The sequence below is a fragment of the Salvia hispanica genome, chromosome 2 (genome assembly GCF_023119035.1).
Source record: "Salvia hispanica cultivar TCC Black 2014 chromosome 2, UniMelb_Shisp_WGS_1.0, whole genome shotgun sequence".
Lineage (NCBI taxonomy): Eukaryota > Viridiplantae > Streptophyta > Magnoliopsida > Lamiales > Lamiaceae > Salvia > Salvia hispanica.
This window is the reverse complement of record NC_062966.1, coordinates 3,619,243-3,639,039: the sequence shown is the minus strand read 5'-3', so window position 1 is coordinate 3,639,039 and position 19,797 is coordinate 3,619,243. Positions and strand designations below refer to the sequence as shown.

General features: G+C 38.0%; 1 protein-coding gene and 1 long non-coding RNA gene across 2 annotated transcripts; both read right to left on the bottom strand.

Moving 5' to 3' along the window:
• Positions 1 to 1,602: 1,602 nt before the first annotated feature.
• On the bottom strand, positions 1,603 to 6,045 carry LOC125208070 (aberrant root formation protein 4). The gene is made up of 14 exons (XM_048107621.1): positions 5,908 to 6,045; positions 5,627 to 5,800; positions 5,418 to 5,567; positions 5,167 to 5,239; positions 4,714 to 4,889; positions 4,568 to 4,627; positions 4,312 to 4,462; positions 4,116 to 4,175; positions 3,769 to 4,037; positions 3,616 to 3,687; positions 2,975 to 3,052; positions 2,679 to 2,876; positions 2,318 to 2,369; positions 1,603 to 2,007 (listed from the first exon to the last, which is right to left on the bottom strand). The coding sequence occupies exons 1-14, from the start codon at positions 5,956 to 5,958 to the stop codon at positions 1,802 to 1,804; spliced, it is 1,770 nt and encodes a 589-aa protein (XP_047963578.1). The 5' UTR covers positions 5,959 to 6,045; the 3' UTR covers positions 1,603 to 1,801.
• A 6,937-nt stretch (positions 6,046 to 12,982) lies between these two features.
• On the bottom strand, positions 12,983 to 14,077 carry LOC125208377. The gene is made up of 2 exons (XR_007174102.1): positions 13,390 to 14,077; positions 12,983 to 13,280 (listed from the first exon to the last, which is right to left on the bottom strand). It is a non-coding gene; the product is annotated as an uncharacterized LOC125208377 (long non-coding RNA).
• Between the last annotated feature and the right edge of the window lie 5,720 nt (positions 14,078 to 19,797).

Genomic DNA, 19,797 nt, shown 5'->3' with positions numbered 1-19,797 from the left:
ATTACGCACCTTTTTATATTCAACTTGTAACTTATTCCGAAGTATTAAAAAAAATAGAACCGTTTGAAACGGCACAAGTTTTATTAAAACTTTTAAACCTTGTCCCACATCGATTTCCGATCCTAGTTCATACAAGTATGGATAACCCTCCCATTAGCTTTATAAGGCCTTTTAAGGATGAGTGATTCATTTCTGATAGATTTTAATACACAATTGGTAAAGTAAATGAGAAAAATTAGTAAAGTGAGAAAAAGAAAAAGAAAATAGATTAAAGTAAGAGAAAGGAAGAGAAAAAATAGTAAAAGTAGAGTTAGTGGATTATGGAGTCCATGTCCTAATATAAAAAAGATTTTAAAATTTCTAATGATCCAAAATGGAAATAGTTGTTATTTTAAAAAAACTTAGAAAAAAAATGGATAAAATCATAAAATATGAGAAAAGATTGAAAATAGTGATAGTGACACATGGATCCATTCCTAAGGTACAAAGTTTTTATTTCTAACGAAAGGATACATGTAGTAACAAATTAAATCATAATTTTCACTATTTCGATAGTTGTACTAGTATTTTTATTATTATTATTCATAATATTTTGATTTATTTGGAATTATTAGTCCTACATAAATATTAACCAGTTTCTATTTTTAAATAGCATAGCTCAATAGATTTTTACTATCGTTTATATTTTTCTTCCCCTTCTACTTCTTAAACTACACTTCTTTCGTCCCTTATTAAGAGTCTTATTTTATCATTTTCATCCATCATACATTAAAAGTCATATTCCACTTTTACTATGAATGATAAGTAGGTCTCACATTTCACCGACTTATTCCATTCACATTTTATTTTATTATATATAAGTGAGACGCATATTTCACTAACTTATTCAATCAACTTTTCGTTATAAATCCCGTGTTTAAACCAAACAGAACTTCTATTCTAGGACCTAGAGAGTAATTAACAATACTTCAACGGAGGAAGTGACCTTTTTTAGATTATGGTGCTATTATTACTTAATATGGTTATCATTGTGGTTAATTTTGTTCGTTTAGCATTTATTTTGAGATAGAAAAATTATAAATTCGAGTCTAAATTAAAAATATTAATTAGGTCGGTCCATTTTCGGGTAAATTCCATTTAGGTTGTGAGATAATTGGATTGGAATTTGTGATCTTAACCCTAAGCGTTCGAGTTTAATTAGCTTGGCAGGCCAAACATGTACATATCAAAATTAACCCAACAGTAATTTTTTTATTTCTAAGGATCCTAAATTTATACTTAATATACAAAAGTTAAAGATACTAATCATAGAAGTATAAATGCAAATATGATCAAGTACAAAGTTGTATAGAGCCCATAAAGTGGACTAGACATCAAATTCCAGATAAGTGGTACTCAGGTTGCGGGCTGATCGAGTATGAGATTTACCAGTTAAACATTTTCGACTCTAACCTCTAAATTTAGCAGGCTATTGAGGTTAATCCATGAGTTTCAAGCTACACTAACATCCCTAATCTAGATCTTTGGAGCGTGCAAATTTGAACAGGATCTCATTATTTTCGATAGATCCGAACACAAGCCAAAAAAATCCAGTTTTGGATCTGTTACAGAACAGATTATAAAAGTTTGAATTTCAGCAAATAATGTACAACCAAGTCAAATGTTTTTGAAGCATTTTAAAAAAGCCAAACTAAACGCTATTCTTACAATATTAAAAGCAATGGATCTCACAATAAGATATGATTATAGTTAAAAGACAAACGTGCCATGCCTGGAATGAACAACTAACATCTGCCACAAGTTACAAATGTTTGAGCTTCTCTTCAACGAGTTCGATGCAACGGTAGAGAACCAACTCCACTGGGTTGAGTGCACACATAGAATCATCAGATTCTTTCATGCTTCGAGCCATGGTTCCACTCACCAATACACGTAACGGGAGAAGCCATTCCTTGTATACTTTCTGCAATTTCTCCTTGGCTAATATTCCACTACTGTTAGAATTTCCTGTATCACCGTCTCCATCACATCACAATGCAATATACAACACTTGGTTCGTGTATATAGGAACTTAGTTTTGGTGAGTCGTGTGAAATTCAAGATCAAAGGTCAAGACAATTTTCATTATTTTGAGGGAAATCTAATGATTAATTTCATATACATGTAGCATATAATCATGTAGTGGTTAGGTCTATATAATACCCTACATCGTCGACTTGTAAAAGGGAGGGTGATCACAGAAACTCCAAAACTGAAGCAACAAGCGCAGTATTACAAGATACGGAATTTCTATGATTCCAAAGACACTCGTGCTAACCTGTTGATTCAGTGATCAGTATAAATCTATAGAGATTGAGAGCTGACAAAACCTGCATCAATAGAAGGTAGATTAATTGCATTGCAACACAATTTACTCAGCATTAACTAGGATCATAGTCCCAAAAAAACTTATTAACATCTTTAAATGCCCCAAGAAAAATGGAATAACCAAAAAATGTCACCAAAAATGAAACACAGCATAATATTATAACCATGCAACACTAATGAAAATAAAATGTTTTAGAATTTATGACATTCCATTATTTTCAAAAGCAAATTTAAAAAGGCAGGCATGCGTAAGGGTCATGGTGGGGAGGGGCCGCTAAAAATTGATAAGCATAGAGAGGAGAGAGGTTAACTGCGTCACTGTCCTCGGGAAGGGATGGAGGTCCACCCTCTGGAGGCCTGAGAACCATTTCAACCAATTGTAGCACAGATGGGTTCCAAAGCGATGTGGATTGACTGACTTCGCTATTTGGGAGGGTATCCACTGATGCATTTCTTTTCACCAATTCCAATCGCATTTCCTCTCTCACACAATCTATAAGTATTCCAATCTGTAACCCAGAGGACCACATTCTCAACATTAAAATTGTCAATTCAACAGGCTTAGCAGTTTTTCATACTTTCAAAATGAGAGTACCTAAGAGCCTACCATAGAAGGAGAGTTGCTATTCTTGATCAAAGCCATTAAGACATCAAATCTCCAAGGAGTTGGGATGTCTGCAAGCATCTGCATATATAAACAATAAATCATGCCCATGAAAGTATTCAGTGGAAAATCTAGAAGACTTTGTTAATAGCTTCTGCGACAGAACAAGGAACACGATTAAGATAAAAGAAGTGATATGTTAGTGAAGGACAATTTATCACATAAGAACAGCAGTTATGCACCTAAATCCGGAAACACGATCTATAGACATTTGAAGTAACTCAAAGCTTCATAAGAACAAGTACATGAATTTTTATTGGAATGAAACTGCAAATTGCAAAAATTTCTGATGCACAATACAAGCAAAAAATACAAGAATTCTGTGATTACTATCATTTTAAGCTTGCTGGAAAGCCTGGAAGCAATAGAGGCTTTTCTTGCTTTAACAATAAAGATAATTAAGAGACTCATAAGATTTCTGAGTTTTTAAGCACTAGATAATGATAATGCCATTAAATGACTGTTTTTGAGAAATTTTCAGAAGCATGTTGACTGGGGGAGGGTGGATTAAAACTTAACAAACCATCTGATAATCTTCTCGTAGAGAAGAAGATACTCAAGATCTAAAGCACCAGAAATTTTACCTTCTTAAATGTTAGAAATGCTTTCTTTCTTAGTTCAGTCTCTGGAGTATACATGATAACCATTGTGACAACCTAATAATAACAAGTCAAATGAGTAAATGGTATAAACTTGAGAGTTTAGGAAAAGGAAATACTTATACAGTACCAACCTACCTGCAAGCTGGTATACATAGTTGGCATATGTAAGGAGTAGTCCACAAATTCATTGTTTGTATTCGACATGACGCCATCCATGATACATGCAATGAAGCTGATACCATCCCACTTCAATCCCCATGGCATATTGGCATATGAGAATAGGTACTTTAACATGCCTACTGCCTCCCATCTTCTAGTCCAGTTACCTTTGAGTTCCATTAAGACAGAGGTCATATCAGCTTTGGCAGCAAAAGCAATCTCACCATCCCCAAAGCCCCAAATCACTGGATCAGTCAGAGCAATTAGATCAATATCAGGTCTTGGCAACATCAACTAGAGAGAGATAGTTGGCAATTACTAACCAGCTAGTGCCGCTCCAAGCTTCACTTGAGAAAAGCAATCCACGCCAACTTCACTATAATCTGTAATTTTAGTTCAAAAAGGATCACAATTGTATGGCATCCACAACAAGGAGAGGTAAGTTTCTCCAATAGTTATATATGCAAACAACCTAGAGATGAATTATGATATACTCATATGAAGGCAATAATAAGTCACCTCCAATAACTAGTTTAGAGATCATATCAACTTCACATCCTGTTACCAGACCAATATAAGACAAATCACAATGGGGAAGGAAGTCAGACAATTGCAGCACCACGAGACGACATCTCAACTTGTCACTTGCCATTCCATGTGAAACAAGAGCCTACACATCAAGGATGATGCATTATTACATAGATGATGGCATCAAATCACTATGAGACAACTTAGTACAGCCAAAACTAGATTCACTTTCACAAAGATTGTCCACCATGATCTGCAAGACATATAGGCCTAACAAAGCGTTCAGTTTCCTGTTGTCCTCGCCTTCCTGCCATATGTGATAAAAATATCATTGCATAATCAGGTAAAGACACAAGATAAAGCAAATAATGCAGGATGGTTAGTGTTACCTACCAACTTTACACTGATTGTTCTTATAGAGCTGGCAATGCCAGTTGTTCTATTAAACAATTTCTCATAATCTGTATCTTCGTCATCGGACTTCAAGCACAAGGTTGTCAAAACATTAAGAATGATTGGAACTGCGTGTTTTACTTGTTCATAGAGCCGCCTCTGGATCAATACGATAACTGGAACCAGAAAAGCATGAATAACTATTCAGGATAGTTCAATGGGAGGTCCTTAGACTTATTTCGTACACACGGATATCAAGGATTTCAACTTTCAAGCATTAATTTTTGCTAGAAACATGACAAATCAGAATCTATTTTCGGGGCTCGGCATCAGAATATGTGTGTGATTAACCTTCCAGCATACAGACGAAAAACATGAATAAGATAAATGCAAAGGGTGGGTAAGTAGCCAACACTATCACCCCTAACCATGTATAGATAAATATAAATATACCTTTTGCGAGCCCCGTAAGAAGAGGTATGAAGCAATCAGGAAGCATGAATGGATCGCTTAGAGAAGATATTGCCTGTCATATTGCAAATATCATCTTTACTTTATTTGCAGGAACAAAAGCCAAATGCAAGTATTAAGCTGATAAGGAAATGTTGATTTTGCATATTCAGTAATGCACTGCTTGCTTGATATTTGAGAGGAAGATCAACAAATACATAAGTTAAAATTAATCAAAACCACACTTGTTATACCTCCAATAAAATCGAAAGCATCTCTCGTGGACTACATCTCTCTACGAACAAATCAACTACGCCTTCTGCGACCTCCAAACACCTATCAGATACACAAGCAAACCGCGCCACAGCCTTGGGCAACTCAAAAGCTAACGCATCGATGATCTCCTAAAAGAATAGTTCCATCTCAATCATCGAACATCAGTAACAACGAATTCGCGACATACCTGTCCAAGCGCAGGAGTGGCGACGTATTGATGAATTTGAGTGATAATTTCAACCGCCAACTCTTGCGAATACTGAGGCTCTTCTGCTATCAGCGACTCGGAGATTGCATTGAGGTTTTTTACGAGTTCTGCAATCGATTGCTCAGAAGTGGCGTAATCACCAGCTACGATCAGCTGCGCGCATCATGAGAGGAATTGCTCAGGAATTCGGGAGAATTGATGCGTAAGATATGAACAGAGACAAGTAGAAGCGTGGGGAAACATGATTAAGAGTCCATTACCTTGGCGCATGAAGCTAGGGTCTGATGGAGAGTGGTGAGCACAGAGTCCATCGGAGCTTTCAGTAATCAGTATCAGTCGGCGAAGTTATCAAGAGAGAGAGAATTGATTGGGCTAATCCCACACAAAATAGATCCAAGCGATAAGTTGGGCTTTGAGAATGGGCCACAGGACCATTATGGCTCAACAATATATCAAAGCTTACAACCGTCATTTCCTTCTTTTAGCAATTACTCCATACATTTATTCTTTTTGGATATCTCAATTAAGTTAATTATTTCCCTTTTCAACTAAAAACAAAATATTCACTCACTCTTACTTTATCTATCACCTACTTTAATCTTTTAATCTTTCATACTTTATTCATCTCTCATACTTTTTAACATAATTTCTTAATCTCCGTACCCAAAAGTTATGTCTCAACTTAGTTGAGACGGAGACAGTACAAGTTATTTATGATGAGACGGAGGGAATACTATAATATAACAGCGATATATTATTTACCTACGTAGTACTCCCTCCGTCCGCCATTAGGAGTTCATTCCTTGGGGCACGAGTTTTAAGAAATTTAAGAAAAGTGGATGGAAAAAAGTTAGTGGAATACAAGTGAGAGTCCTATCTATGGACGGACTAATATGGAGTTAGCATACTGGCCACTAGTTACATGTCTTGTTACAACCAATTTTCTCAACTAAATTCATGATCTTAGAGCATTCACAGTAGGCCCAGTCCTCCCATATTCATCCCAAAAATACCTCCCGCCCACGGCCCTCTAATAGTTTTTTAATTCTTTTTAATTGATGGTATTTATAAATATATATTGTGATTAGTCGGTGGGTTCGGGAAATCGCTATGGTGATTCATTACATCTAGGGAGAAAGAGAGTTGTGCATAAAAATTAAATAAATTAAGATAAAATGGAACGGTGACGGCTCGGCGGCCACAATAGGCGTTGTCCCACACGACGGTCGGATGGTCGCTTATTGTGAATGGTCTTAATGTTGGATCACAATGCTTGAACAAAGAATTCACTACCTTGGAATTTGCAACTTTCAATTCACTTTCCTCTGATAATTCTTAGGCCTCAGAAATTACAAGTGGTCAAAATCTGGTTGAACAAATATGATTATACATTATACTATTCAAAAGAAAAAAGAAAGAAATATATGGATGGAAATTGAAAATTAATAGCTATGCGTATGCGTAGGTGTGTGTGGTGGCGGACGAGGGCGCGAAGGCGAGGAGCATGAGCAAGGCGAGGATGAGGATGGGCAGCAGCAGCAGCAGCGACGGCGGCGGCGGCAGCGGCGGCAGCACCACGGGCAGCACCAGCAACGACACCGTCAAGCACAGCAGCAGAAACATCGACTCCAATGTGAAGTATCGAAACATTCTCTTCCCATGCCCCAATCGCAATGGATAATTACTACTCAATTCATATTCATTCTTCACATCCGCATCCCCATTTCTCGATCTCCTCAGATGGAGATTCATCAATGCTGTTGATCTCGACCTAGGATGCTCCCAATTCATCACTCAATCTCCGATCTCTCCTTTTCTTCAATTTTAGCGATAGATCTCGTCTCTTCTCTTTCAATCAACACGAATCTCAGCTGAATTCTTCTCGTCTGCCCTTCAAAATTACAAAATTATTTACAGATTCACACACAAAACAGCACCAGTTGTTGAAAGAGGTTTGGAATGTGTACCTTTAACAAATTGTAATGCAGATTTCGCACTCCACAATTCTTCCGTTTATTTCTTCAAAACTCAATATTGAAACTGAGAACAGGAGTTTTTATTGCTGCTGGGAATATGGGTGTTCGATTAACAAGTTGAGCCTTGTGGCGGTATTTTTATTCCTTGTTTACCGGGAGGGGTGGGTGCAAATTGCTTTATTAGGTAGGAAGGAAGGGATTTGGGTGGATCATGTGGTTGTGTTTGTTGCCTTAATTAAAAACTTTGGAGAGAGATACATGTATGCATGATTAATTATTAACTAGTATTTGAATATATTGAATTTACATGATTGAAAAAAGAGCCCCATTTGCCCATTTGTGTGCATGAGAGAAAACCATGGGCAGACAAGGGGGGTTTGGGGGTGGATTCAGTGTATGGGGGCTGTTGACAAGCAAATATTTTGATGGATTGTTCAATCTAATCTAATGAATTTGAATTCCATGGCCATCTCTAGGTTCTTCTCCCCTAGTCCCTTCATCCCATCACTATCTCTCTTTCTATTTAGGGTACTTAAGTGTCTTTGATGGAGTATATAAAAAAGGATTAATAGTCTTTTAAATTATAAAATTTAATTTAATTTCTGGTCTAACGCATGAAGTTTAATTTTCCTTTTTTTTTCTTGTTTCTTTTTCTATTTTAATGAAAAAAATATTATTTTGAACAACATTAAAAAAATGTTTTGTATATAAAATAGAACAATTGAGAAAAAATTGAAACTGGGTGATTTTATATTTCAATTTCAAATTTCATGAGATAAATAAGACCAGATTTTGACTAAATTTTAAGATTTAATAGCTATTAACTCTAAAAAAAGTAAAATTTTATTAGTTTATTCAATATATGAACATAGAAAGTTAACAATATATAATTTCTCAGCTTAAGTATCAAATGGATCGTTGTTTTGTGGAAAGAAATTCAAGTAGTAATTATTTTATATGTCAGAAATACATTGCCAATATATATGTACATACATATATCATATTAACAGTTCAATGTAAATGAAAGATCTTAACTAAAAATGCATGGTTACAAACTTACTATTTTCCATTACTAACTCAGTTTCATTTACAGCAACACATTTTTATTTTAAAAATGTTACATTCAAAGTTACACAATTCTAAAAATAAATAATTTCACTATTTATTATTTGTTCTCTCTGCACAAAAATAATTGAGTACTAGTATTATATAAAATCATGTGCCTAAAAAGAAATACTCCTAATATACTTTAACGAGACTAGGATTATTAAATTTGGAATTTTCACTTTACTGTGTTTTTCCTCAAGTCTGGAAATTCGGCTGTTTCCTCTTTTTTTTACAAAAGAGATTGAATTTTCTTTCTTTTCAATTTTTAAAATTTTGAAGTCAATAAAAATTGCATGCCATGGACGTACCTACTCATCGTTGCCAACACGAAATTCTGATTAGGATTAATAGGAAAAAGAAGTTGAGAAATGTAACTGTTGATATTTTTCACTTAAATTGCTTGAAAATGATTTTAAATGAATTAACGATGAGTCGACCTCAAGTAAGTTTCGTTTTCACGTTTTTATTGCTTCTTGGTGTGAACTCAAACTCAAGATATTGTGCCAAACAAAGTAATTATCTTTCATTAAAATTAATTTTTTTTTTGCCATTCCGAGCATTGGAGCTCAAATAAGTTGATAACGTTAACATCTAGCCACATATCGAGCATTGGAGCTCAAATAAGTTGATAGTGTTTATTTTTAGTGATTTGCTAACATCTAAAGTTTCTTGGGCTACGCTTGGGATTGGGAAATGAAATTCGGGCAATGGAATTGGAGACTTAACCAATTCTAGTATTTGGTATCACAAATGAAAATATAGAATTGGAATGGAATTCTAATTCCAAATTTCCTAATCACACAATTTCAATTCTACATATTAAACCAAAAAAATGTGATTCCACAACTTTCAAATCCTAGGTCAGAAGAGAAAAACACGGATCCTATATACTCCCTCCGTCCCCTATTAAGAGTCACTCTTTGACCGGGCACGGATTTTAAGAAATATAAAGAAAAGTTGGTTGAAAAAGTTAGTGGAATGTGAGACCCATTTTTTATATTGGTTTTATAATAAAATGTGAGTGAATTGAGTTAGTGGAATGTGGGACCTACTTACTATTTATGGTAAAAATGAAGTGTGACTCTTAATTGGGGACGAACCGAAATGGAAAAGTGTGACTCTTAATGGGGGACGGAGGGAGTATATGTGAATCAGAAGAAAAAGTGGGTCACTATATCATATCGTCTTTCTCCCCCCTCTCCCATATCTCTTCCCGACGACGTTGTGCCCTAATTTGGGAGCAAACTTCTTCTAGCAGTGGAATTGTAGTTTCAAATTTTAATTATGTAATTTTCTTATTTAAATTACAAGTGTTTCTTTATTATTTGTGTTTTTAGTTATGTAACTTTAGTTATTTAATGTAATTATTTGTTCTTTTATCCTTAAAATCTTAATTTAAATAAAAATAATAAATGTAAAACTATTAAATTCATTTTAGTACACATAGATATAGAAAATGTATAAATATTCAGGCAACTATGTACATATCTCTAATATTGTATTTCGAGATTAAATCTGTATTGTGTTTGGTTTCTAAGATTGAATCTGACAACTCAATCCTAGATGGATAGTCATGTGATAATTTGTCATAGCCACCCCATTCAATTAAAATATTCTAAGAACTAAATCATAGACTACATTTCATTATTATTATGTCTAACAATATGAACAATCACAAAAAGTATGAGTTTCTATATCAAATTAGTCTTATTTTTTCCTATTGAGGTGTCCATAAAAAATTTTGATCTCTATCTATGTTTAGAAGAAATTTTTTCTCTAATGAAGTAGACCTCACTTTCTACTAATTATACATCAATCGACTTTTCTTTTTATCTCTCTTACTTTACTAATTTTACATTAAAATTGATATTATCACTACTAAAACTAATTCTTTGTGAATGAACGTATTATTTTTTTAAGAAAAAGAAGCTATAATAAATCATCACGTTGGTGCCCACAATAGAGATCTAAACTAACGATCACATTCCATTTAGGCTCATAGTCGTGAGACACGACCATAAGACATTGTCATGGCTCACGTTGACAGCCCAAAATGGCACCAACAACCTTCTTATATAGTGGTCTTAACAATAAATTTGTTATTCCCTTCGTCCCATTCAACATAATTATCTTCTTTTTTTTTTCCTTTTTTTGGTATCAATTAAGATTGACCATTTCATTTCTACTTATAGAATAAACCCCCTTCTTTCATTTTTTTTTATTAAAATATTTAATAATCTTTTTCTCTCTGTCTCATCCTACTCAATAACTCTCCACCTAATATTTTGTGCCACTAAATGTGACTATTGTGAATAGGGCCGAGGGATATGATTTTTCTAGTTTTGTTAGAGATCTCCAGTGGAGAGGTAAATAGAATAGTATATTAATATAACTATCATATTTACTTTTTTTTTATGAAAAAATATTCTCTAAGGGGAGAGGTATTTTAGAAGATATTATACATTTTTGTATTTTGAAGAGGTATCTTTACCTCCCCATCAATGGAGAGGTAAAATCTTATAAATACCGTATTTGCATTCTTTCCATGTAAAACCTTCTTTAAGGGGAAAGATATTTAAGAAGGTATCACACATTATATTTTATAATGTATTTTTTTACTATTATTTTATTTTTTTTAAAATAATTTATCTTTCTATATACCTTTTCCCTTTAGAATGTGTTACTTTTTAGAGTGAACTTCAAAAATGGTCCCTGGACTATGGGTTTATATCGAAAATGGTCCTTGGACTTGAAAAATATCACCAGTAGTCCCTGGACTAAGGGTTAATATAAAAAACGGTCATTTTGCATTGTTTCAAGACGAAAATGCCCTTTTGAGGAGTTTTGGGGGTTTTGGGCAATTGAGTCTTTTTACACTTTTAATATTTTAAATCTGATATTATTTCAGTTATGTACTAAATCTAATATTATTTCAAAATTATCATTCTTCTTCCCTTATGTCATCCTTCACTTTGTTTCTTTATTTCAATATTAGATATAATTTATAAAATAAAATTTTAAATTTTGATTTTTAAATATCAATAAAATTTTTTAATTAAAACTATTAATTCATGGACACTATAAATATTGATTAAAACTATTAATTTTTGTTCTTTAATACTCCCTCCGTCCCGGATAATTCGTCCCACTTTGACCGGACACGGGTTTTAAGAAATCTAATGGAAAGTTAGTTGAAAAAATTGGTGGGATGTGGGTCCTACTTTTAAAGTATTAGTTTTATAATAAAATGTGAGTAGGAATGAGTTAGTGGAATATGAGGTCCACTACCAAAAATGGTAAAAGTGAAGTGGGACAAATTATGTGGGACGGACCAAAATGGAATACTGGGACGAATTATCTGGGACGGAGGGAGTATAATATTCAGCTGAATTGAATAAGTAAAAAAAATAATATTAATCATGATGGGAAAATAAGAGCTATTCTATTTAGCCTTCGTTCGGTTGTTATAATTGCTTGTGATTGAATATTATGAAGTTGACTAAAAATTTTATATAGGAGTATTTTTGTTGAAATTTTCTAGTCATTTTGATTGTTTTCAAATTAATAAACGAAAATTATATTAGTCTTACATTAGATGCATATTTATTTCAAAATAAATCGTGTTATATGATCTATTTATGATTAAAGCTATTAAATATTGATTTAAACTAAGACGTTGTCGTATCTTATTGATTAAATATTAGACACTATCAAATATTGATTATGACTATTAATTTTTGTTATTTATTAATTTTTATAATTAAACAAATTTATTGATATTTAAAAACTAAAATTTAAAATTTAATTTTGTAAAATTAAATCTAATATTGAAATAAAGAAACAAAGTGAAGGATGACAAAATGGAAGAAGGATGATAATTTTGAAATAATATCAGATTTAGTACATAACTGAAATAATATCATATTTCAAATGTTAAAAGTGTAAAAAGACCAAATTGCCCAAACCCCCCAAAACCCCTCAAAAGGGCATTTTTGTCTCGTAACAGTACAAAAGGGTCGTTTTTGATATTAACCCTTAGTCCAAGGACTACTGGTGATATTTTTAAAGTCCAGGGACCATTTTCGAGATAAACCCATAGTTCAGGGACCATTTTTGTAATACCCGCACCCTTATTTCCTTCCTTTCGTTTTGTTATTGTCGAACTAAAGATGTAAGTTCTCTTTTCACGAAGAGTTATTGGAACTCGAGCCCTTGTTATGAGATTTAATTCTTTTTAGTTGCAAGTAAAAGCTAAAGTAATCAAATGAACTAAACAATTGGAATTTTCATTGTAAAATATCACGAATTTTCGAATAGAAATTTCGAAATGCAATTAACGAGCAACTAATGTTCAAATACTACAATACTTAGAACAAGGCTTAATTAATGACAACTAAGAAACAAAAAAAAAAGATGAAATATGCATGGAACAAATGGCAACGGGTCTCTTCTTCCGGGCCGGAAGTCGCAGCCCTCTCCGATCAGCCCGTTGGGCCGAGGCATCAAGCCCGTCTCGGACAGCAGCTTGGCAGCCCAAGTCCCCTCCCAACCTGCAATGTAGGGACCAGCTTAAATTGCTAAGAAACAAAAGGAAATAAGGGGGGCTACTAATTGAAGAAAATGGACAACATCTCTTTAGTGGAGAGACCAAAGACTTACCCAAAAGGGGGCAAGTCCAGCCTGCAAATCCTCCACCCTAATGCAGCACCTGTTTCTCACCAGCCACAAGCAAACAATGGGAGTTAATAGCCAAGTACTAAGTACTCAAATAGAGCCAATTCTCAAGTATATCTTGCTGCAGAAACATAGTCAAAAGGGGGATCTCTGCAAGAAGGGAACAAGGTAGTATAACAGCCAAATTAATTCCCCATAGTACACCAAAGCTCAGCCTATAAAGACCTCTCCACACCACATACCAACTCCTTTCACACACACTTCAAAATTTCAGCAAAAACAGAGAGTTAGAGGGTGGAGCAAGTAGTGAACAGCCGCAAAGTCAGCCACTCCTTCGTTTTCCAGAGGTAATACACCTCCATTTTCTTTTTCTCCCAATCAATTTTCATGTCATCATATAGAGACACCACAACTTAAGAATCACAATCAATATAACACAAGCACACCCTCTGCCCTTGTTTAGAACATCATGCTAGCTCAAGAACACAGAATCATAGCTATAGAAATCTCATAACAGTAGTAGCATTGTTAGAGCTTTAACACATAAATGGAACAAGAGTACAATAGGCTGCCTTTATGCTCGAAATCAGTAGCACGCATATGTAGAATTTCGTTTCAGGGAGCTAATGTCCCTCCAAAATCAACTCATTTAAGCACAATCAAATCGAACACCCCCCCCGGCTGTTAATTGAAAAAAAAAATACAGAGAAGAACATAACTTGGAGTAGAGAACTTATCTTCGGGGTGAGTCGGGGCTGTTCGGAGTTGTTTCGGGGACTATCGTGGCGGTTCGAGAGAGACTCGGCGAAGGACGGTGGCTGCCGGTTTCGTATGGGCAGCAGGGGCTGACCACGTGACGAAGGCAGCAACCGTGGCTGGAACTCCACGGCGAGCCTAAGCTCCTGAGGTGAAGACGGCAGCGGCGAATCGCCGGAGAAGAGGGGGGAAGGCGGAGATGGCTGGAGCGGCGCAGCAGGCGGTAGCCCTGCTCGTCGGGCAGCCGAGGACTTCTCCGAACTCGACGGAGAGAGAGAGAGACGGGAGTTCCCACCGACGGAGCTCCAAATTTTCGCCGAGGATGAGAGTGACGAATGGCGACGGAGCACCGGCGATTGAAGGAGGCAACGCTGAATTCGCCGGGGAAAAGAGAGCGGAGCCATTTGCGCAGAGAGAGAGAGAGAGGCGATGCCTCCTCTCCTTCTCCGACGGTGCAACATCAGCAGGGCAGCGACGCGGGATGCCGAGGGAAAACGCCGGCGGCGCTTCGGCAACCCGGGTGGAGCGGCGCCTTCACCGAGAGGAAGGAGGGGGATGAGTCTAGGGATTTTTCCCCCAAATCGATTTCTGTGAGAGCCGATGGAAGTGAGAAGAAGTTTGGGCCTCTTTTGTTTTATTGTTTAGGGCCTCTTCTTATTTACTTTGTTGGGCCTCTCTAATTAAAGAAATATGGACTAAGGAAATACTTTAGAAATGGGCTGCCTTGTTATAGAATTTAATTATGGAGTTTGGGCCACCAACTCAAATTAAAGTATGGACTAGGAATTTAATTAAATCATGAGCCCACCTATGTTGCTCAATCAAATAATTGAGGTTAAGTAATGGTCCGCCAATTAATTCTACGATGATAAATTTAATTCCCGGACTTTAGTATTAGCGCTCGAATAATTTATGGTACGAAATGATGAATAGACCTCGAGTCTATTTTAGTGCTTGAATAAAATATATAGGAGGTAACGCTCTTTCGTTAAACGAATAATTGATAGACCTCCACACCAAACTAAACCGCAAGATTTATTTAGTGCTCAAGGACTACTTATGAATTAAGAAAAAGGAATAAAATGATCACGCACTTAGGATGCATTCATGTTTAAGCTTAATGGATATCTCAAAATCTAATTAAGTATCATTTTATTTCCTAAAGGGACGTCGTCACGCGTCGTCTAAGGCCAAGTTAAAGAACTTACGGATAGAGATTTTGCTTTGAGGTGGGCATTCTTTCAAAACGTGATTTCAGTATGAAAATGTGAATCTTTGCTCAAGTATGTTGTCATGCCATGTTTTGTTTTATGATTACCTATCTGCTTGGCTATGCCAATTTAAGTTAAATCGAATTCGGGTCCCAGTAGGGCCGCAAACCCTACTCGGACTAGTGTACACATGAGGGGACCGTGAGCTAACAAAGGAGTTGGCCGGTCCAGTGACCGTCGTGGAATGTGGCCACATTCCCGGTTCACATCAGTTTCAGATATGGTATATCTATGTTACGTGATTGTGCAATCAAATCTTAATGAAAAGAAAAGTATTTAGTGACTCGGGTCTTTTAAGTAAAACCCCGTGATCACTCAACTGTGGCATTGACAAAATAAAGATAGAACTGTTTTTGGCAATGTGCTCACTGAGTATATCAAATACTCAGCCCTGCATGTTATTTTCAAATGTGCAGGTTGAACGTGGACGAGCAGGCGAAGGTGTTGGGAACGATCCTTAAATAAGTAGATAGGTAGCCCAAGGTAGTATGTCTCCATACATACTACTTTGTCTTGGACTTTTCCGCTGCATTAGGATTTTGTACTAGGAATTTATGAACCTAGACCGCACTCTGACTTTATTTTGGCCTTGATTCACATTCGCCTATGAGACTAATGTCCTATGTTCGACTTATCAGTTATGTTTATCCCATTATATTGTTTCTAAAGTGTTATTTAGTCACGTATAGATGCAATCACTACCACTAGGGGGTATGTGGTCGTGACAGAGTGGTATCAGAGCACCGTTCTTTCGCTCTGGACCCAAGAACCTTCTTTCAAGCCTTAGTCTAGAATGATAGTACTAGACTAGAATATGACTAAAATGGAAAGTTTAAAAGGGACCCAACACCTCGCCTCGTCACGTTCAACCGCAGCAAAGGAGGTAAATACCTATGTTCTTAAAATTTTCTAAAGGAAATTTTTTTTTTCAGTCATGCAAAAACTACGCAACTTTTTTTTTTCAAGGAAATGTATCTTTCATGAAACTTTATGAGTTGCTTTTGACATTAAGTGTAATGTGCTATGCGTGATCAACTATGTGATCTTTGAGCTTATGGTGATGGAGTTAATAACTCATAGCTGGGACTATGCATGCGAATCTAGAGCGCCTAAGAAAGTATATTAGGCTAGAATACTTATGAACAAGTAGTTGTGAATGACAACTCTTTCACCGCCCCCAAGAGCGATGAAATCTATGGGGACATGCAAGTTAGGGCGAACCCCTCACTTTTATTCAAGTATGTAATATTAGACGCGAACTACGACATACTATATTACGGCCTTTACGTTTTAACGTGAACACGTCCAAATTTTGAGGACCCACGCGTCACTCAAAGCCAAATATTCATATGATCTACCTTCCACTTGGAAACCCTACTGATTTCTCGATATGACGACTAGTACTATATCTTCCACTTTATGCATATTACTTTTATACCTTATATACTCCCTTTACACGATATTGAGAGCCTATCCTTCGTGCAGATGGCACGACAGCGCTATACCCACCGTAGGCCGCTCCGAGCCGGTGCGGATTCCGAGGCAGTCGTTCGCTACTTCCGGTCCTACCGTCGCTGCCATGGGGATACGCTGGCGGAGTTTGTGGCCCACTATGCGAAGTTATGGGATGAGGCCAATCGTCATGGGGTGAAGGCCTACGAGGGCATCATGAGGCTCGTTGATTTGTTTCCCGAGGAGTGGCGGAGTTGGATGATGGCCACCGCCGAGTTGTACACTTCGTCCCCGCCTCCCACGTATGAGTCTATCGGAGATATGCCCGGTTTTCTGAGCGCAGTCTCAGCGGGGTGCTTCCACTTCGGTGATGGGCCCCCACCGGAGACGCAGGCACCCGGGAGTGAGAGATTTCGCAGATTGCCACCCTTGGCCCTCATGCGGGGTGCGGACGGGGTATTCGAGGAGGGACAGTCATCTCGGGCTCCCGCACGCAAGAGGAGCCGAGTAGAGATCACTCCCGACTCGACTGATGAGACCGAGTCTATGGGGAGCAGTATGAGAGATAAGTATGATGACAAGGACCCAGAGGAGGAGAGTTCAGACGAGGATGAGATCAGTGGAGTTCGTTCCCCCACCACCGGTCGGACCTCCACCAGAGATACCTCCACCTCCAGTAGAGCCCCACCCTGAGGTCCTACAGCAGCCTCTCCACCCCGCGGACCTGGCCTTCTACCGGGGATTGTATCTTTATGCCACACACATCGACAGGGACTTTGTCTCGAAGCCCCACATCCCTGTCGCACCAGTGGCAGCCCCAGAGCCACCAGAGCCCGTTGTAGTGCCAGAGTACCCCGAGGAGCTACTGTCTCCGATCGAGGCGCTCCATCAGGGGACTAGTCATAGCGACCCGGTGTGGATCAGCAGTGACTCTGAGTAGGATTGATCTGACGGGCCTCAGACGAGTTCGTTGTAGTAGCTTAGCATCATGTTTTCTTATCCCATGTATCGAACGTTGTAGGAGCTTTCTTATTTCCCTTTTGCCCTCACATGTATCAGATATTAAGTCCTCTCTAGAGGCAATTTTTTTTTCCCTTGACTTATGACATGTGATGTTTCTTGGCTATGTTATTCGATATTTGTTATTTTGCTCCTTATGTTCAAGAGAATGGTGCATTTAATGAATCTAATGCGTACGATCATGACATTCGATGAGTATAAATCCATGTTAACCTTGTTATCCTTAGAACAGAATGCCACCAAGGAGACGTGCCGGACGGCCAAGAAGGAATGGCGAGGTGCCACAAAATGTACCACGAGGAAATGGAGCGGGAAGAGGGATGACCCCACCACCTCCTCCGCCGCCTCCACCTCCACAGGAGCGGCGAGTGGAGGAACTTTTTCTGAGACAGAACCCCCCAGTGTTCAATGGCTTAGGGGATCCGGCTACGGCCGAGAACTGGATACGTGCCATGGAGCGTATCTTCAACTTCCTGCACTGCAATGACCAGGAACGCTTGACTTGTGTGACCTTCCAACTGACAGGATCAGCTGATTTCTGGTGGGAGGCACGGAAGAAAACTATGACCCCGGAGCAGCTGGCTCTGATGACTTGGAATGAATTCAAGACTGAGATGTATGATAAGTATATTCCGAAGAGTTACCGAAAGAGCAAGGAAGTGGAGTTCTATAACCTGAAACAAGGACGGATGTCCGTTACTGAGTATGACAGAATGTTCTGCGACATGTCTCGCTATGCGCCTGATCAAGTTGATACTGATGAAAAGATGGCTGATAAATTTTGTGCCGGTCTGAGGTACGAAATAAGGATGGCCTTGGCAAGCCTTGGAGGGTTATCATACCCCGAATCACTGAGTCGAGCTTTGGATATTGAGGCAGCCATGCCCAAAGAGAGGTCAATTGTGCCTGTTGCCGCAACACCACCTCAACAACAGCACAACTTCCGAGAGAAAAGGAAGTGGGATGGAGATCGTGCCCCAAATGAGACTAAAAGGCAGCAAGTTGCTCTGAGGCCACCACAGAATGGTGGAAGGCAAACCGCTCCGAATCAGATGGTGGAGTACCAAACTAGAGCCCCTCCCTGTGCTAAGTGCTCAAAGAATCATCATGGGGAGTGCAAGGCTGGGACTGATAGGTGCTTCTACTGTGGCAAGGGCGGACATTTCTCTAGAGAATGCCCGGATAAGAATGCTGGAGTAAGAGGGAGACAGAACTATCAGGGGCAGCGTCCGCAACTGCGGGCACTTCAAGCTGAGCCGAAAGGAAAAGCGGCCCTACCCCAAGCTCCACAACACCAGCGGCAGTTACGGCAGAGGCTTCCCACTCAGGCCAGAGCTTTTGCACTGAGACAGAAGCAGCCTAAGATGGAGCAAGGGAACCAGGAGCAGGGCAATCTGGCAGGTATGGGAACTCTCCTCAACATACCTATTGCCATTTTGTTTGATACTGGTGCATCACACTCGTTCATATCAGCACCTTGCGTGGATACTTTAGAACTGCCTACTGATGCAATCGAACATAAGATGAGGGTGTCCTCACCCGTAGGAGGCCTTATAGATATCTCACGAACTTGCTCGAACGTAGAATTCACTATGGGAAACCTTAAGTTAGTGGCTCACAATTTGCATGTGATGTTGATGTGGAGCGTCGACATCATATTGGGAATGGATTGGTTAGCCGAAAACTACGCTACCATTCTTTGTAAGGAAAGGCAGATCTCGCTGCAATACCCAGGAAAGGAACCCACAATCTTTCACGGAATCTCCATGAGGCGACGAAAGTCCATAATTTCTGCACTACAAGCAACCACTATGATAAGGAAAGGATGCCCTGCATACCTCGTCTATCTGAATGGAGAAGAGAAAGAGGACCGAAAGATAGAGGATGTAGCAGT

What these genes read in the sequence shown, in the direction of transcription:
- LOC125208070 (XM_048107621.1), bottom strand. Translation starts at nt 5,958, where the DNA reads ATGGACTCTGTGCTCACCACTCTCCATCAGACCCTAGCTTCATGCGCC. An exon ending in TCTTACGGGGCTCGCAAAAG is followed by an intron (nt 4,890 to 5,166) that starts GTATATTTATAT and finishes TTCTGGTTCCAG; the next exon opens with TTATCGTATTGATCCAGAGG. An exon ending in ATAGCAACTCTCCTTCTATG is followed by an intron (nt 2,877 to 2,974) that starts GTAGGCTCTTAG and finishes TCTGGGTTACAG; the next exon opens with ATTGGAATACTTATAGATTG.